This window comes from Phalaenopsis equestris, unplaced genomic scaffold, assembly GCF_001263595.1.
Source record: "Phalaenopsis equestris unplaced genomic scaffold, ASM126359v1 Scaffold000513, whole genome shotgun sequence".
Taxonomy (NCBI): Eukaryota; Viridiplantae; Streptophyta; class Magnoliopsida; order Asparagales; family Orchidaceae; genus Phalaenopsis; species Phalaenopsis equestris.
In genome coordinates, this window is record NW_018164953.1 from 2126375 (window position 1) to 2144787 (window position 18413).

The 18413-nt window shown below is 35.0% G+C and overlaps 1 protein-coding gene across 2 annotated transcripts in view; it reads right to left on the reverse strand.

Moving 5' to 3' along the window:
- Window positions 1-17969, reverse strand: part of LOC110028511 (aspartyl protease APCB1) — a 44456-nt gene extending 26487 nt beyond the window's left edge. The window contains exons 1-4 of one of the 2 annotated variants that reach the window (XM_020730391.1): window positions 17338-17965; window positions 15580-15697; window positions 15053-15282; window positions 14739-14975 (exon numbers count right to left, since the gene is read on the reverse strand). In XM_020730391.1, coding sequence (XP_020586050.1) covers window positions 14739-14975; window positions 15053-15282; window positions 15580-15697; window positions 17338-17828 — 1076 coding nt within the window. In that variant the 5' untranslated portion in view covers window positions 17829-17965. Of the gene's footprint in view, window positions 1-14738; window positions 14976-15052; window positions 15283-15579; window positions 15698-17337 lie in introns of both variants that reach the window. The other variant, XM_020730393.1, reaches the window with a different exon arrangement.
- Window positions 17970-18413: the final 444 nt, after the last annotated feature.

Here is an 18413-nt window from a genome sequence, read left to right on the forward strand (position 1 = left end):
ATCCGTGGAAGGATCGGCGCTGGCAATTCCTGAAGCTAAAGTAAGCAGGAAAACTTCTCACAACCAGCATGTAGAAGACAAAAACAACCTGCACTGTGACTACTGTGGAAAGTCACGTCATACTCTCGAAAAATGCTGGAAATTGCATGGTAAACCACCTAATTGTAAGGGAAAAAAATCTGGTGAACATAGCCGCAAATGAGATTGAGTCATCTCCACTTAGTAAAGAGCAATTAAGTCATCTTCTTAAACTGTTGAAATCTTGTTCATCATCTAATGCGCCTATTGGTTCTATAGCACAAGCAGGTAGTAATCCTTTGGCCTTTTTAGGAAGTACCACTCCTTGAATCATTGATTCAGGAGCCTCTGATCATATGACAAATTGTTCTCGATTATTTGATTCATATTATCCATGTTCCGGTTCCGAAAAAATCAGAATTGTTGATGACAGTTTTTCACCTATTGCAGGAAAAGAAAATATTAAAATTTCAGAAAAAAATTTCTTTGAAATCTGTTTTACATGTTCCAAAACTTACATGTAATCTTCTTTCTGTACGCAAATTGTCTAAAGATTCTGATTATTCCATTTTTTTCTCTCCTTCCAATTATGTTTTTCAGGTCCGGAACTCGGGGAAGATGATAGAAACTGCTAGAGAAATAAATTGGTTGTACTACTATGATGGAACCAATTCTGCGAATAAAACAACTCATGGATTAGGTAGTACTATTTCAAGCTTCGACTATGATCAAGTTATGTTATGGCATAAAATATTAGGGTCTAGCTTTCCACATCTCAAATTTTTATTTCTTAAACTATTTAAAAGTATTGATTGTTCAAAACTTCATTGTGAAGCATGCAATTTATCTAAAAGTCATCGCGTTTCGTTTCCAATAAAACCATATTATGTTTCAAAACCATTTTATTTAGTGCATAGTGATGTTTGGGGCTCATTCAAAGTTAACACACTTTCTGGAAAAACATAGTTTGTAACATTTATTGATGATCACACACGAGTTTGTTGGATGTTTTTATTGGAAAAGAAGTCTTGAACAATGATTCAAAGATTTTTTTCACATGATTAAAAATCAATTTCAAACAAAAATTTTTATTCTAAAAACGGATAATGAGACTGAATATTTCAACAAATATTTGAGAACATTTATTTTGGAAAAAAGTATTCTGCATCAATCCACTTGTCGTGACACACCACAACAAAATAGTATTGCAGAAAGAAAAAATAAGCATTTACTCGAAGTTACCAGGGCACTTATGTTTTCCATGATTATCCCTAAATATCTTTGGGAATGCACTCCTCACCTCCTGTTATTTAATAAACATAATGTCATCTCGAGTTCTGAAATTTAAACTACATTTACAAGTCTTAAAAAATTGTTTTTCCACGTCTAAGATAACAACTAATCTCTCTTTAAACTTCTATGGATGTGTTTGCTATGTGCATATCCCAAATGTATTTCGCTCAAAACTTGATCCCAAAGCTGAAAAATGTGTTTTTATTGGATATGTTTCCAATAAAGGTTGGTACAAATGCATTAATCCTGAAAAAAAGAAATTTTTTGAGAGCATGGATGTCAAGTTTATTGAGGATCACCCGTTTTTTCAAAATATTTTTCTTCAGGGGGAGAACTTAGTTGAAGAAAATAATTTTTGAAAAACTTTACTCATTTCTTTAACTAATTATGATATGAAAACTAGAGTCGGCACTACTAATTCTATTTTGTCAGATTATACCTTATCAGTGATAGGGGGAGTAGTACTTCCAACGGATCATAATCCTCAACATGAGCTGTAGGTTTATACTAGGAAGAAATTTCATAAAGTTACTATAGCCCCAATTATTCCATCAGCAAATGTTCAATCACCTTTGCTGAATAATGGCCCTACAGCTCAGAGTAACATTCTCTCTACTTTCACTCCTTCAGATCTTGATCTTCCAATTGCTTTCAGAAAAGGAATCCGAACAAGCAAGAAACATCCTATCACACAATACTTGTCATATGAAAAACTATCAAAAAATCATAGAGCATTTGTGTATAGGATTTCTGGCATACTTGTTCCAAGAACTGTTCAGGAAGCATTAGGTGAACCGAGTTGGAAATTAGTTGTGATGGAAGAAATAAATGCTCTTAAAAGAAATAACACAGACAGTTATTGATCTACCTAAAGACAAGAAAACGGTTTGGTGTAAATGGGTGTTCACGGTGAAGTTTAAAGCTGATGTAAGTGTAGAGAGATACAAAGCGAGACTAGTAGCAAAAGGAATTACTCAAACTCATGGTATTGATTACCAAGAGACTTTTGCTCCTGTTGTTAAAATTAACTCTATTACAGTACTTCTTTCTCTTGCAGTTAACTTCAACTGGTCACTTCATCAATTTGATGTAAAAAATGCATTTTTAAATGGAGAATTGCGAGAAAAAGTATATATGGACCTGCCACCCGAATTTGAAGAAAATTTTGAAAAAGGTAAAGTATGCAAATTAAAAAAGTCCTTGTATGGGTTAATGCAATCTCCTAGAGCTTGGTTTAAACGTTTTGGTGATGTTATCAAGAGACATGGATTCTCTCAAAGCTAAGCTAATCACACTCTATTTTTTAAACATTCCATCAAAGGTAAAGTAGTCATTGTGATTGTGTATGTAGATGACATAATCATGATAGGGGATGATCCTCTGGAGATTTGCAACCTGAACAGGAAACTTGAAGCCGAATTTGATATTAAAGACTTGGGAAAGCTGAAATATTTCCTCGAAATGGAGTTTGCAAGATCCAAGGAGGGAATTTTTGTCAATCAAAGCAAGTATGTACTTGATTTACTCAAAGAAACAAGAATGACTGGTTGCAAGGCAGCAGATGCGTCAATAGGACCTAATATAAAATTGAAAACAGCAGCAACTAATGAGGTAATGGACAAAGAACGTTATCAAAGATTAGTAGGGCAACTAATCTATTTGGCTCACACTCGACCAGACATAGCCTTTGCAATAAATGTTGTGAGTCAATTCATGCATTCACCTTGACCTACTCACTTCGAAGCTGTATTCCAAATTTTAAGATATCTCAAATAAACTCCTGGAAAAGGAATTGTTCAAAAAGGGAGAACATCTTTTAATAGAGACCTACACAGATGCAGATTGGGCAGGAGACGTAAATGATAGAAAATCCACATCAGGTTATTGTATCTTTGTAGACGGAAATCTAGTTACTTGGAAAAGTAAAAAACAAAGTGTGGTAGCAAGTACCATCACCTATTAAAGTTTACTGCCACAACAAGGCTGCAATCTCTATAGCTCATAATCCAGTTCTACATAATAGAACAAAACATGTAGAAGTTGACAAACATTTCATCAAGGAGAAGATAGATAATGGTGTGATATGTATGTCCTACATACCCACTGCTAGCTAAACAGCAGATATTCTAACAAAATGTCTTTTCAAAGTGCAACACGAGAATCTAGCTAGCAAGCTTGCCATGAGTGACATCTTCATGCCAGCTTGAGGGGGGGTGTTAAAAGATCTCGCAAATAATGATGATTATATTCCATATTTATTATAACTCTATATTTAGAGGGTTATAAATTATATGAGAGATCTTAAAAATTTCTATTTATTTTGTCACCTTAATTAGAGAGATTAGCTGTCTACTATATTTATTATTATTTCTTTTCTTACCTATTGTATTCTGTTTTTATTGATTTCCTTACCCATAAGTCCTGTAATGGGTATTTATACCCCTCTTTGTATCAATAAGAATAAGCCCTCTAATATTTTTCCACTATTTCAGACTTATATTTAAGTCATTAAAGATATGTATATTAGAGTTGTTACTTGTGCTTAGGTCCACATTTAAGTTTAAAAAGGATGATTAACCAAGTATTTTCCTATTTTTGGATTACATCAGAGATCAGCTTTAGGTCCATATCTTTTTGCTTCAGTTATGGATGCTCTTACTGGACATTTACAAGAGGATGTATTATGGTGTATGCTTTTCGCTCATGATATCTTTCTTGTGAATAAGACTACAGAAAGAGTTAAGGAAAAACTTGAATTATGGAGGTCTACATTGTAGTCTAAAAGCCTTCATTTGAGTAGATCTAAAACTAAATATATGGAATATAATTTTAGTAGTAGTAGATCTAAAGGTCTTCATCATTAATTTTTATTGTCAGAGCTCGCATAAATTTGTCTCAATCTCAAACAATTTTATATTGTTTTTCTATATCAGAATAAGCCCATGTGTTACTTCCCAAATCTCTTGATTGTCTTATAAAGCAAGAAATTTGCTCCAATCTCTGTGGTCATAGAATTGATCAACCATATAATGACCATTTGATCCTGGATCTTCCATGAGCGATGGTTAGGATCAATGACCTCGAGAATTGTGCCTTGTCTTGTAAGATGTCCCTCTTTTCCTTTACAGTAAGTAAACATAAACACGGATTAGGACCATTGACTGAAGTTATAGCCACTAAGTTTATGATTTGTGATTTGTGATAAAGTGAGAGAGTTCTAAGGTTTTTTTGGGAAGAATTACTAGTCTCTGACACATGATTCATCCAGGTGAGCTATCTAGACCAGCAATCCAAGCGAGCCATCCAAATAAGCTGAAGACCAGATGAAGCACACCGCCCTAATGTCGTCGAGCTTGATGCTTTGATATTGTGAAGAAAGGTGAAGAAATTGTATTCTCTTATTTCTCAATTATCAAATTACAACTCTCCACTTTACATAATAAGAAACGACCAGGGCAAGGTTAATTACAAAAATTACAACATGCCAAAAGAAAAGAAATGTGACATAATAAGAGGAATAAAAGATAATAAAACTAAAATAGGAAACTCATAAAATGTTGTTTTGTGGTTCTTGTAGTTATTTACACTTCGGACAGCCGTCGAACGCATTGATGCTACTGTCCAACAACAGATTTTGCAGTCTACCACCTTCCTAACATCATCAACCCCTCCATCCTCCTTGTAACATTCCTCAACCACTACCCCGCTAAATCTCCATCCTGAACATCTTCTAGGAGCCCTAAAACGGTATCATTTGGTATCAGGTCCAGCAAACCCTAAATTTTTAGGGATTTGTCTTTCTTTCCAAAATTTTAAAAAAAAATCTCCACCATACCCAAACCATTTCTACCGCAATTCTTAGCTCCAACTCTAATGTTTCAAAATCCAATCCTCATTTATTCAGCAAAATTCCACTCCGACACCTACCACCCAACCAACCTTAATTTGCAATCATATACTCATTGAAAACTTGATCAAGAGAAAGAGCATAATGTCGCTTGGGAGAAATTTGCAATGAGAGGTCCAATAGCTTATTATGGAGAATATGCAGCAGAAATTCTTCAACTACAACAAAAACTTATTGCCTTTGAGAGGAGACAACTTGAAGAAGTCGCCATAACCACAACAATGACTTGTCAAATTGAGAGAGAGTGAATTCTTTCCAACAAGCAGTTTCCAGTGACAAAAAACCAATACCCTGACAATTGGTTAAAGAGGCCATAATTTTGGAGTAAATATTGACTTGCCAGATTTTAACAATCGTGTGACTTAGATGCGTTCCTCGAGTTACTCTAGCCAGTGGAACCGGTATTCGAGTATAAGGACGTTCCACCTGATAGAGAGAGCAAACTAGTCGCTATTAATTTAAGAAAGAATGATTATTTGTAATGGAAAAACTTGAAGCCTATACGTCAGTAACAACAACAACAAAGCCTTAATCCCACAACATGGGGTCGGCTACATGAATCATTTCATTTTTCTCCATTGCATCCTATTTAGTGTCATATTTTCATTTAGTTCTAGTAAATTAAGATCATTTTTAATACAATAAGCCCAAGTCTTCCTAGGTCTACCTCAACATTAGGAGAAAATTAGGATCACTACCTGGTCTAAAATAAAACGAGAGACGCGGTCCAAGTATCTACCAACACATTAAAAGCTAGACGTGTTATCAAGATTTCACCACTTATAGCAGGAATATTTCTCAGTAGATGAGTACTCAGTTGAATTCAACCAGCTTATATTGAAGGCCCCGTTTGGGACAGTTTATTCATAGCGATAGCATTTTTAAAAACGCCACCGCCCGTTTGAAAAGCACGTTTCACATGGGTATTTGAAACCAGCGTTTTCATTTACATTAAACACGGATCGCGAGTCCTCCCTGCGATCTGTATTTCATTTGAGCTAAAGACAACGTTCGCCTATGCCCTCGCTCCCTCTGCCCTAACTCTCGTTCACTGAAAAGTTCGAAGTCGACCAGGGAAGCGGGAGGAATAGGACGCAGAATTGTTCAACGAAATTACCAGCCCCAATTGCTGGTGGCTTTCGCTCTACCCATCTTCCAGTAATTAACAAGCATCAACTTGTTACGGCCTACAAGGAAACAAATTACTCGGAGAAGAGAGAGAGAGAGAGGGAAGGAGAGAAGCAAGGATTAACAGCGCGGCGAAGATGCTTGGTTTGGATCCTCTTGATCTTTGATCTTCGTCGATGAGATGGGGTAGTGCGCATCGCGACAATCGTTGAAAGCTAGCAGCGTGGAATGGCCCTCACACCGCACCTCGTCGAAGAGGATAGGGTTGCTCGCGATGGCAAGGGAGCAGCGTTCCATGCTTTACATTGTGAGGAGGTGTGTTATTATGCTTCTATGTTCACAAACTATGCTCCAACGATGTTCCGTTCAGTGGGGCTTGAGGAGAGTGTCTCCCTGCTATCAGCATTGATAACGATACTCACTGCTAGTCTGCTACGGCCTGCAACCTGATTTCCATGGCGGCTATCTACAAGTTTGGGCGGCGGACTTTCTTCATCATCGGTGGAATCCAAATGTTGGTTTTGCAGGCTGCAGTGGGGGAAATCATGGCGGCGAAGCTTGGAGACAGGGGGTGTTGAAGAGTGAGTATGCGAAGGTGATGTTATTGTTTATGAGTTCATATGTAGCAGGATTTCGGTGGTCATGGGGACCGTTGCCATGGCTGGTGTCAGAGATGTTTTCTGTGGAGATAAGATGTGTGATGCAGAGGATAGTGGTGATGTGAGGGTTCTTGTTTAGTGGGTTGATAGCGCAGAGCTTGCTGTCGATGTTGTGTATTATGAAATGGGGGATCTTCTTCAGGGGATGAATTTTGTTGATGACTGCGTTTGTGTTCATCTTCTTGCTGGAGATGGCGAACAAGTCGGTTGAGGAGATGGGAAGGGTGTGGAGAGGGCATTGGTATTGGAACAAGTTTGTGGAGGATGATGGTTAGGATGAGGTAAATGGGAGTATAGGGGCCCTAACCATTGCAATTTTGTTGCAAACGACTCAAGAGTTGTGTGCTAGATTGGTCATTTATCCAACAAAAAACTATGAATCAGATGTTTACCAAACGCATAAACCAAACAGTTAAACAGCTTATTGAAAATAGGGGCAAAATGGTGATTTATCCAGAATCAACTGTTTTTCAAACGCACAAACCAAACAATCAGCCAACTTATCAGGATTCAGCCAACTTATCAGGATAACTTATCAGGATAAGTTGTTGATCAACAGATTATCAGGATAAGTTGTTTATATGGATAAGTTGGATAAACTAGAGCCTGAGAAGAATGTCATATCTTAATATATAGGAGATTGAGATCATATATTAACAACGCGATATAGTGATAACTCTATTTGGCATTATAAGACGTCTCGACCCTAGACTGAAAGTTGGAGAGACAACACAGTAGTATCAAGTCCACACCACCCTTCAAATAGAGTTCAGCCATCGGATCAGACAATAAGAGTATACCCAATGGAGCACCCAAACTGACCCGCCTAGAGGAAAAAAGTCGTACAAAGTAGAGAAAAAGATGAGTCACTAGTATTCCCAAACATGTCCTAGCTAGAAAGTGTTTCAAGTGCCATGTTTTGAGGCATATTGCAACAGATTGCCCAAACAAAAGTATGATCTCATTTACAGAGCATGTAGTTGAAGTAGTGGGGAGTGACATAGGAAAGAATGAAAATGTCGGATATGAGTATCAGCTTCCAGCTGACGAAAGAGAGATGTTAGTAATTTAAGCTAAGACCATAAGAGAAACTCTAACAAAACTAATATTCGTTGTCCTAAAATGTAGTTGGTCTGAGGTAATAGGCATTCATACAAAATTTGAGTATGTGGTATCAGAAATATAATCTTGTAGACCTTAAGAGGAGCATCGCAGAACTGACATTGATTGACGTAGAGAGCCATGAGTATGAGGAGCTAACACTGGGCACATGACAACCCAACTAAGACAATTTCAGGATTTTCAGACATACAATCTACCTCTTAAGTTGTCACCACTAAGGAAGATCAAATATGTCAATGATGAGAAACTTATGAGCTATTTCTGAAATGTTATATGTGTAATACCCTATTTTAAATGTTAATTAAAAAAAATTGAATGATTTAAAAGGTTAAAGAAGGTCGAGTTTAATGATTGTGCAAAAGAGGAGAAAGCAGAGAAAAGTTAGTGCTCCATTTTCCAAAACTAATTAGTTTAAATAAATATTATTTAATATTAGTATTAACTGCAAAGGATTAAACATAAAATTTAAGGATTTAAACTCTTAATTAAAATAACAACAATATAAATTTAATTATAATTAACTAAAACATAATTAAGTGATGTGAAATAAAATTATTAATATGAATGTCGTATATTATTGGTGTTGATTTGAATAAATATCATGGACATATATATGAGATTAAAATAAGATCTTTTACAGTAATATACGAACGATCAGCATACATATTATTTCATTTTCTTTAAGTTACTGTAATTTAGTATTATGATTGTTCTAGTGAGTTATCATTAGACGATTCATTATGTTGTTTTAAAATTTTTTCAAATTTTAATTTTTTAAATAAGATGAATAGAAAAGGAACGAATGTGTACAAAAATACAAGTTTAAAAACCGAAAAGGTAAATATTTAATTATTAATTAAATTGCTTCCTTTAGTAGATATTTTCAATTAATATATAGATATTAAATTGTTAGTGATAGAAATATAATAATAAAAAATTTAATTATATCTTCCGACAGTCTGTTCCCGCCTTGATTAATTTCAAGCTCTTTCTCGGGTCAGAACAAAAGTGGTAATAAAGAAAGATTTAAATTAGAAAATATGAAACATAATGAAAGATCCACCAAGATGATTGGATTTTGTTATAAATAAAATAAATTTTAAATCTTAAATTAGACTAATTAAATTATTTTGTCTTTCTTTTAGAATTATGGATCATGAGGAAGAGGTCGGGGATGATATTATAGAAATTAATATGCCCAAGAATATCATTATCAATAACGATGTTTTTGCTGAGACAATGACTGCAGTGACTCAGATGATTAGGAACTCTCAATCTGAAGTCATTTCTAGCGAGGGAGGCCAAATATACAAATATTTAAAGTTATTTCAGGATATGAAACCACATCGCTTTTCTGAAGAAAGAAGTCCAGTAGATGTTGTGAACTGGCTGATGAGAGTAATGAAGATTATATATGGTTGTCTTATCCACCAGAGAGGAGGGTGACACTTGTCAATTTTTTCTTTGAGGAAAAAGCTGAAAGATGGTGGCAATGACAGTTGCAAGAGAAGTTTAGAGGTAAAACAAGTCACTTAGTGTTGTGAGAGAAGTTTGTGGCAACCTTTAAAGTTGGTGTGTATTGCTGTCAGCCAGAAGATAGATGCATTACAAGTTTATCAAACTAGTCCAAGAAGATCGAACGATTATGCAGTATGAAACGCAATTTACTATGTTTGCGAAGTATGCATCATAGCTCAATTCAAATGTCGATGAGAAATGCTACAGGTTTCTTTTTGAATTGAGGATCCAATCAGGCAGTCATTAATGTCACTTGGGATTGAAGAATATTCAATGCTATTGGAGAGAGCTAGGCGGGTAAAAATTAACTTTCAGCAAACTCATAAGCGTGGAACTTGCATAAGAGGAAGTTTGGAACAAGAAGCGCCAACAGTTCTTTCTGGAGAGTATAATGAGAAGAAGATAAAATCAAATGTTGATGGAGTTATTAGCCAGACTGGCAACAGCACCATAGAACCTTGTGTTAAGTGTGGAAAGCAATATCATGTGAATGTTTATTTGGTTTGAAGGCGTGTTAGTATACAGAAGACTTGGGCATCAAATAGAAACGGCCATAATTTTGCACAGAGATCTGCACCAAATACTATCTTACGATTGGATTCAACTTAGAGGAATTTTCAAGAGGGATTTATTCTTAGAAGTAATCAAGAAAAGATGACAAAAGCTGGTATAATGACTCATGAGGACCAAACAAGGTAAAATATTTAGCAAAGTGTCTTTTCCTTGGCTCATAAAGAGCTTGAAGAACACGTTGCTACCGATACATATGCTAGAAGAGTTTGATGAGTGTTATATATTTAATGTCATTTGAGTATTATTCTATTTGTCATGTTTCAGATGTATGGGGACTCTTTAGATGAATTATATTATCTCAAATTTTGGATTTACACATATGCTTATCACTCCATAAAAATAAGACATTCTTGAAGATTTTTGGAGAGATCATGCTAAATATGCATACTGTTTAACTTCTGTGAAGTTCATAAATTTTGAGGACAAAATTTTATGAAAATGGGAGATTGTAGTACCGAACTTTAAATGTTAATTACAATAACTGAATGAATTAAAATTGTCCTTAGAAGGAGACGCGCCACTCGAAAAATCATATTCTGTTTTGAGAGACAGTGAATATGCAAGAGAGATAGAAAGAGAGACATCAAGAGTGCAAGAGAGATGGGAAGAGAGACAGCGAGAGTGCAAGAGAGATAGAGGAAGCGAAAGCAATAAAGGGAAAGGAAGAAAATTTTGTCCTAATAGAAAAGAGAAGCTAAGTGAGCTAAGAAAAGGGATTTAATGCTTACATCGTTTCCTTCCATCCAAGGGAGTGAACGAGAAGAGGAAGGCTTGTTGTGTGTGCCCTAATTGAAGGAATGGGAAGAAGAGTCGAGCAAAAGAAGAAGGAGAAGGAGAATCAGAGAGATCGAGAGTAGAAGGATAACAAGCCGCTCCCGCAATTAAGGTGCTTATTTCTCACATGTTAGAGGCATGATTTCATTAGGTGCAAACGAGAAGAACATCGAGCAAAAGAAGATGTAGGAGCAGCTCTGCTTATGAGTTCGACTAGAGGAAACAGAGCCTCAAAATCAAGTTGATTCATCTAAACCGCGCCCTAGCCAAATGAAAAAAGGAAAAGAAAATTCATGTACGGGATTGAAGATCAATTCATGAGTAGAGTTTATAGTTTTAATTATATAAATTATTTTATCATATTAATTAAATGTTATTAAGTTATATTAAATTCTAGAAATTAATATTAGTGATTATGAATTGTCAAACAGCTGAATTAAAGGTTAAAACAGATAGAGTTTGGCAATTGTGCAAAAGAGAAAGCAGAGTAAAGTTAGTGTTCTATTTTTCAAATCTTAATATTATTTAATATTAATCTTAACGGCAACAATTAAACATAGAAATTAAGGATTTAATCACTTAATTAAAATAACAAAATTATAAATTTAATTATAATTATAATTAAGTAATTGAGATAAAATTATTAATATGAATATGTCATATATTATATGTGTTAATTTGAAGGAAGTGACAAAAGTTAAGAGCAAGAAAATCATTTAGGCTTGAGGTAAGTAATTATAATTTTAAGTTACAGTAATATTTCATGTTTTCAAATATACTCCTGCTTATAGTTTTTCACTATTATGTCGTATATTAATGAAATTAAACTATATATGATTTTTCATATTATTAGTCATGAAATATGTTTGTTAAATATTGTTATCTTAATAATAACATAGTTTTTTTTTTTATTTTAGAATGATATTAGATTATTGAATGACTCTTATATTCTAGATGTGTAGGTCAGACTATTACTCAACCTTTAAAATTTTAGTACATTTGGATCTATCAGATTATCGCATAACTTTAGATTTTAGTAAAGTTGCATATTTTTGGTAAATAAATATAAGTGGTCTTATATGAAAAGAATAAATGTTATGAAGAATACATAGTGTATATATGAATGTTTACATGTTAAGAGGAGACCACCCCCTCATGACATATGCAGGGGATACCAACGTAACCACGCACGTAGATGTTATCCTACCACCCTAAACAACAGTAATGTTTAAGATTGTTAACTGTTGCGTCAATGGGAGAATATCGATCAGGGGCGAGTAGAAACTTTTCTACATCAAACGATCATGTAAATTAAATCACGAACTGCTGTGTTGACGAGATAATATCAGTGGGAGGTGAGTTTGGTTGTGTTTTGACGGTAATCCTAAGATAAATGTGAATATTAATAACATGAAGTAAAAGTCAAGTTAAAGATTAAACTTTCAAAAATAAGCTAAAATTAATGCATATCGAAGTTCAAGTTATTTCCATTAAATAAATGTCATGGACATGTACATTATATTATTATAAAATCTTCTATAATGAAATATGAAAGACCAGCATAGTCTTATTTTTTTTTTGGTTCCTATTGTTGATTGCTCCACTGGGTTATCTTTAGATAACTCATAATAATGTTTTAATTTTTTTTCAGGTTTTAAACTTTTGAATAAGATGAATATAAGAGGAACCAATGTGTACAGACTATGAGTTCAACAATCAGAAAGGTAAATATTTAATTGTTAATTAAAATGCTTCTTTAGTGGCACTTTTCAATTAATATATGGATATTAAACTGTCAGTGATGGAAATAGAATAATAAAAAATTTAATTCCATAGTCTAACTGTCCATTCCCTCCTTAGTTAATTCCAAGTCCCGATCCAGATCAAGAAAATATAAAGCAAACGGAATACTAAATTCTAGTTTAATTCAGCTATGTCATCTCAGCTAGATAGATAGATAGAAATGATGAGTAGCAATTCTGTAAATCTTTTTAGGTGTTTTGTGATAAAGAACATCTTACAGTGAGATCCAAGTCATTCTAGAAAAGGAGAAGCCTATCTGTAAAGGGTGTGCATTTTGCATTAATATATAAAACAAAATAATTACAAAATGGAGCCAGCCAGCCACAGCAAAAAGCAAAAAAGGTTGCTAATTATCAATCCCCAAAAATGTTCACATCCCTTTCAACAAAAAACGACAAAAGAAGACTATACTGTAAATTTCTAACAGCAAAATTATCTTGTAAAGCAAAATGAGCACAAAAATGGGTTGTTCCATTGCAAGATCTTTAGATATTAGAAAAGCCAGATTTGAGTGCCAACCACTATGTTGGTTCCACGCAACCTTTTCTATTGAATGGTCGGAGAGCATCAATAACATTGCAATTATCGCCCTCCACGATCGTACCATTAACTTCAAGCATTCATGGCTCCAAGCACATGAAGGAAGTTAGTAAGAAAAGCCATAACTGAGTGTCGCCCACTATGTTGGTTCCACACAACCATTTCCACTGAATGTCGGAGAGCATCATAGCATTACAATTATCTCCCTCCACGATCACATTGTTAACTTCGAGCATCACGGCATCACAAGCGACCCAAGGAACATAAAAGCCTCCATTTCAACCTTCGAGCTATCCCAATGTAATATTTTGCGGCCTACCGCAAGCACGCATTTCCCGATTTCATAACGAATGACGATGCCCACACTTACAAGGCCAGAAAGAGAAGCCTCTCCTAGTAGAGCAGAATGATGCTAAGGCGACTGTGGATGTATGAGATTATTGATCCCGCAATCCTGATCATGGGATTTTTGCGATTATGCGGAAACGAGAACTACAACAATCAAGGGAAAACTGAAAGCATCGTTCTCCCTTTCTGCAATTTCTACAAGGATGTTGGACATATTTTATTTATTTATTATTTACTTATGTCTATTAAGAGTTATTTTCTATTAGGGATCTATTTATATGTATTCCCTTTGCTGTTTTAGGAACTTTTATTTGGCTTTGAGTATTTTGGATATTATATTCTCTAATTTATGCTACTTGGAATGATGAATCTAATTTATTTTACAAGTGATCTGTATGTGTCTTGTTCAAGAACAAATTTTGGATCCTCCACAACATCTGTACCATGCCTTCTTGTGATTATTCTTGTTGTTTTTCAGTGCGGGCAGCCTTCAAACAATGTAAATCTTCTGCCCAACAGCAGATTTTGTTGTCTAACTCCTTCCTAACACGACCAACACCTCCATCCTCCTTCTCATACCATTCTCCAACCGCTTCCATGCTAAATGCCCACCTTCTGAAGTCCCATAACAGAGTCATCCTTTCAGCATTCATATAATCGTGACATTCTTGTAAAATTTTAAAAAGTTCAGAATTCAATTTTTTTTCCATTGAAAATCAACAAAGCACACTTTCGAATTCTTTCAAAGTAAAAGAAATGCCAAGCTAAAATTACTTTTATGACAACAGTTTTAATTTATATTCTAGACAAGCAGACAAGCATTAAGTGAAATATTAAAGCAAGGAAATATTTGCGATCAGATCAATCCAGTAGTAATAGAAGTTCGAAAAAGACAGTAACAAAAAATAAATTATATAGCTTCTCAATTTAAAATTTGCCTTCAAAATAAAGCCTTGTATACAAAGGTGGGAAAAAAATGAAGAAATGACTTAAGTATGCATTTGTTGAAGTAACTTGATGCATAAATTTAATATGATTGGTGGAGGATATCATACGTGAGACCATTTTTAGTGGGAACCCAAGTCATACCCCACCGAGGTACAAAGTCATTTCCAAAGAACATATATCCACCACCTTCAGTTCCACCACTAATACAATGTCCAACAACATTATTGGTGATCCCTTGACTTGCCAGTTGAGAATTGAGACTAACTTTGGCACTACTCAGTCCAAGGATCCCATCAGTTTTCACCGGAGAATTCAAGAACCGGCCTCGTTGATCGTATGCACACCTAATTTAAAATATACAAATTAAATTCCTCAATGGATACAAATTTATGAACGATTTTGTTTGCAGTTAATTTTTTACCCAAAAACAAAATTCACTTTAGCTTTGTCACCATTTGACATCATTAGCTGCATTTCATCCCTTGTTAAAACTCCCATGGAGGAGCTGTGATCTGCATATTCTACCTCATAGTCGCATTGCTGACATGAATCACAAGACCAATGGCTCTGAGTTTGTTGAATTTCTTGACATAAATAATCCTCCGGTTGAACTATTTTATTTTTTACTGGTCTGTACCATGGATGAGGTCCCTAAATAATAGTAATATCATTCAGGTCATGTAAGCCTCTTGGTAAACATGTAAACTTCTATATTGAAAGCACTTTTAATGAATTTGCAGCAGTACTTGCGAAAATTACATAAAAATCATGCAGGTTACGATTCCATTCTTCTTCAAAACAAACTAAAAAGCTATAAGAAAGTAGCAGTTACTGAAAAATTACAAGTTCTCAAAGGGTGCATTGGCCCAACAACCCATATAAAGGCTGGGTTTAGTAGAAACATAAGCTATCACTAACCATTTAAAAAACAAATTGACCAATATGTACCTTAGTGCAGCTAACACAAGGAGCGTCACATTGAATCCATGTTAAATCACTGCCAGTATCAACATCAAGGAAATAGGGTCTCGGAGGATTCCCAACAAATACAGATGTATAGTACTGTCTGAATAGAGTAAACTAAAGTTTCAGGTTCAATTTATAGATTTTATAAGTGAAGAGAAAAACAAATATGTTAGTCTTATATCATCATCATTAAACATAAGCTTACAGACTACTGACAAGACGAGCATTTCAAGAAGAATAAAAATTCATATCAAAAATTTTAATAAGTGAGCAGAGAAAAGATATAAAACAACATTAATTGAAAAAAAAGAAATTTCACTGCTAGCTGACAAGCCTGCAAAACAATAAATTACTTACCCATCTTTCCTAATTGGTTAACTATGGAGGTTTTGAGAGGCAATCAATCACATAAGTTCATAATCTCCCGTAGTATTCATAATAAAAATTGAATATCACCGCCGCTAAGATTGCTCTTAAGTTCTAAGCATACTATTTGATAGATGATAAATCCTCATGTACAAGAATGAAAATGAAGATCAGTCCCTGTATATAAAAAAATGGGCATATTCTAACATCACGCTAAGCATACAGCAAAGTAAACTAATTCAATTCTTACTAAGGATTTGTTTGTACCCTATTTTATGTAGGATTTAAGCAAATTTTAGCTTAAATCACGCCAAACTAAATTTTTGGCAATAATGTCGAAAATAAAACTGTGGTTAGAAAAGTAACTTAAAGATCAATACATTAATTGACCATCTGCTAATAGTGCTGATTAAAAGCACAAGTCATTAATTTGTAAACTCCCATAGTTCTTTAGGATAAAAAAGAATATCACCACTGCAAAGGGTACTCTCAAGTTGTATGCATGGTATTTAATAGATGTTAGCTCCTCATATACAAGGATTGGAAACAATGATTAGTCTTTCTGAATATATATATAAAAGAAAAAAAAACGAGTATCTTCTAGCACCAAGTTAAGCATGCAACGAAGTAATATAATTTGTTGTCACTAAGGAGTGGTTACTGGGCATCCTATTTTAGTTATTATTTAAGCATTAATCAAACTAGCCATAATTTTTGAGACCGAGTCATATTAATTTGATAAATCTGATTCCAACTATATTACTGATTAAATCCAGGACTTCCTGAATAAGTTTCTTCATGAAATTTAGAAGATCAAGGATTTCTCCCTCTCCAAAATTTTAAATCCTAAAACAAATAGACAAACAATTTATCAGTATTTAAAAGAATTTAACAGTTCTCATTTCAAACAGTTTTCAGGTTTTAACCCTTTCAAGCTTAACAAAATTTAGATTCCAGGTTTTACTAAATCCTACTTGTAAGTTGGAAGATTGCATTCTAACAGACCCTAATGCAAAAAATAAAAATAAAAATAGAAATCCCCATAACCTCCACAAGCTGGCATTTTTTAATAACAACAAAATATAATGTGCGAAGTGATTTTAGTAACACGGTTACAGACTATTAACAACCTGGTAGCTCCAATTACAATATAATTGGAAAAATCATTCCCGCAAAACTGAAAATATTAATAACATCCATCCATTTGGCTTTTGATAACACAACTTCATTTGGTTTTGGATGCAATCACCTCTAAGTCGCATGGATCTACTTCAGTACCCCGAAAAGCAAACAAGCTCCCATAATTCATGGGCAAGTCTATTAAGAGTTTTTAAGATTTATAACAAGAACAAGAAAATAAAATGCATCGAGTACCCATCGGGGAGAAGATTGCCTCGGATGGGAATCACAGACGATGAATTTGTGACAGAAACCTTAGCCAGCTTCACACCGGCAAACAGAGAAGGAGAAGGCCCTCCACCGCCAGCAGTTTCATGAGCTCTAGACTTGGAATAGAGGGGAAGCAAGATAGAGGAGTAGCGGGAGCGTCCGTCCTCCTCCTGCCCTTGGAGAAGCTGTACGGGGAGTTCAGAAAAGAGGCAGGCCCAAAGGGAGAGAAGGAGAAGGGAGAGACCGAGCACTGCTGCAATGGCCCTCTTGGCCCTAAGAGGAAGGAGAGATGTCTGAACTGCCGCCGCCGACTGTGATGCCGCAGATGGCGATACCGTCGTCGCCGCCCCCAGCTGCTGCTGGAGGTGGTCGTGGTTGTCGGAGATGGTGAAGGCGGTTATGGTCTTTCCCTTGTTTGGATCGCCGGGAGGAGGGAGGGAGATGATCACCACGCCTCTGAGTTGCTCCCTCTCCATTCGAGCGAGACCTCACAGAGCAAATACTGATGGAAGACTTCGGTATTTAGCGGCGAATGGAAATCCTAATGCTATGCGAGACTTGCGCATGCGCCGGTTGCAAGTGAGTTTAGGGGAAGAAAATTCAAAGAAAACTTGCATGGTGGCGCCGTTAGCTATTTATTATTTAACCACCAAAAATCTTAATTTATTTATATATCACTCAAAATTCTTTCAATGCCATGAATTTATCACTCTATTATTCAGTTATTTCTCTCTTTTTTTTTTTTTTTTTTGACCTTCTTTCTATGAGATTAGAGCCGAAGATGAATTCTAGAATGACACTTTCCTTCTTCCCACAAGATCTGGGCTAAGTCGAAGTGGAAAATGATGGAGGGAGATGGAGAAGACAAACCTGAGGCCCTAAAATGGAGAGTCGTTGTATTAGGGTTTTTTGGAGCATGCTGCAGCAATTTTTGAGTTTCTTCTCTTTTTTTCCTCTTCTCGTGGAAGAAGTATCTAGATTTTCTTTTCCTATTTTTTATTATTGATTGTTTAGTAGGTTATAGGGATTTTGTCCCTTGCATATCATGTATTTAAATTCTT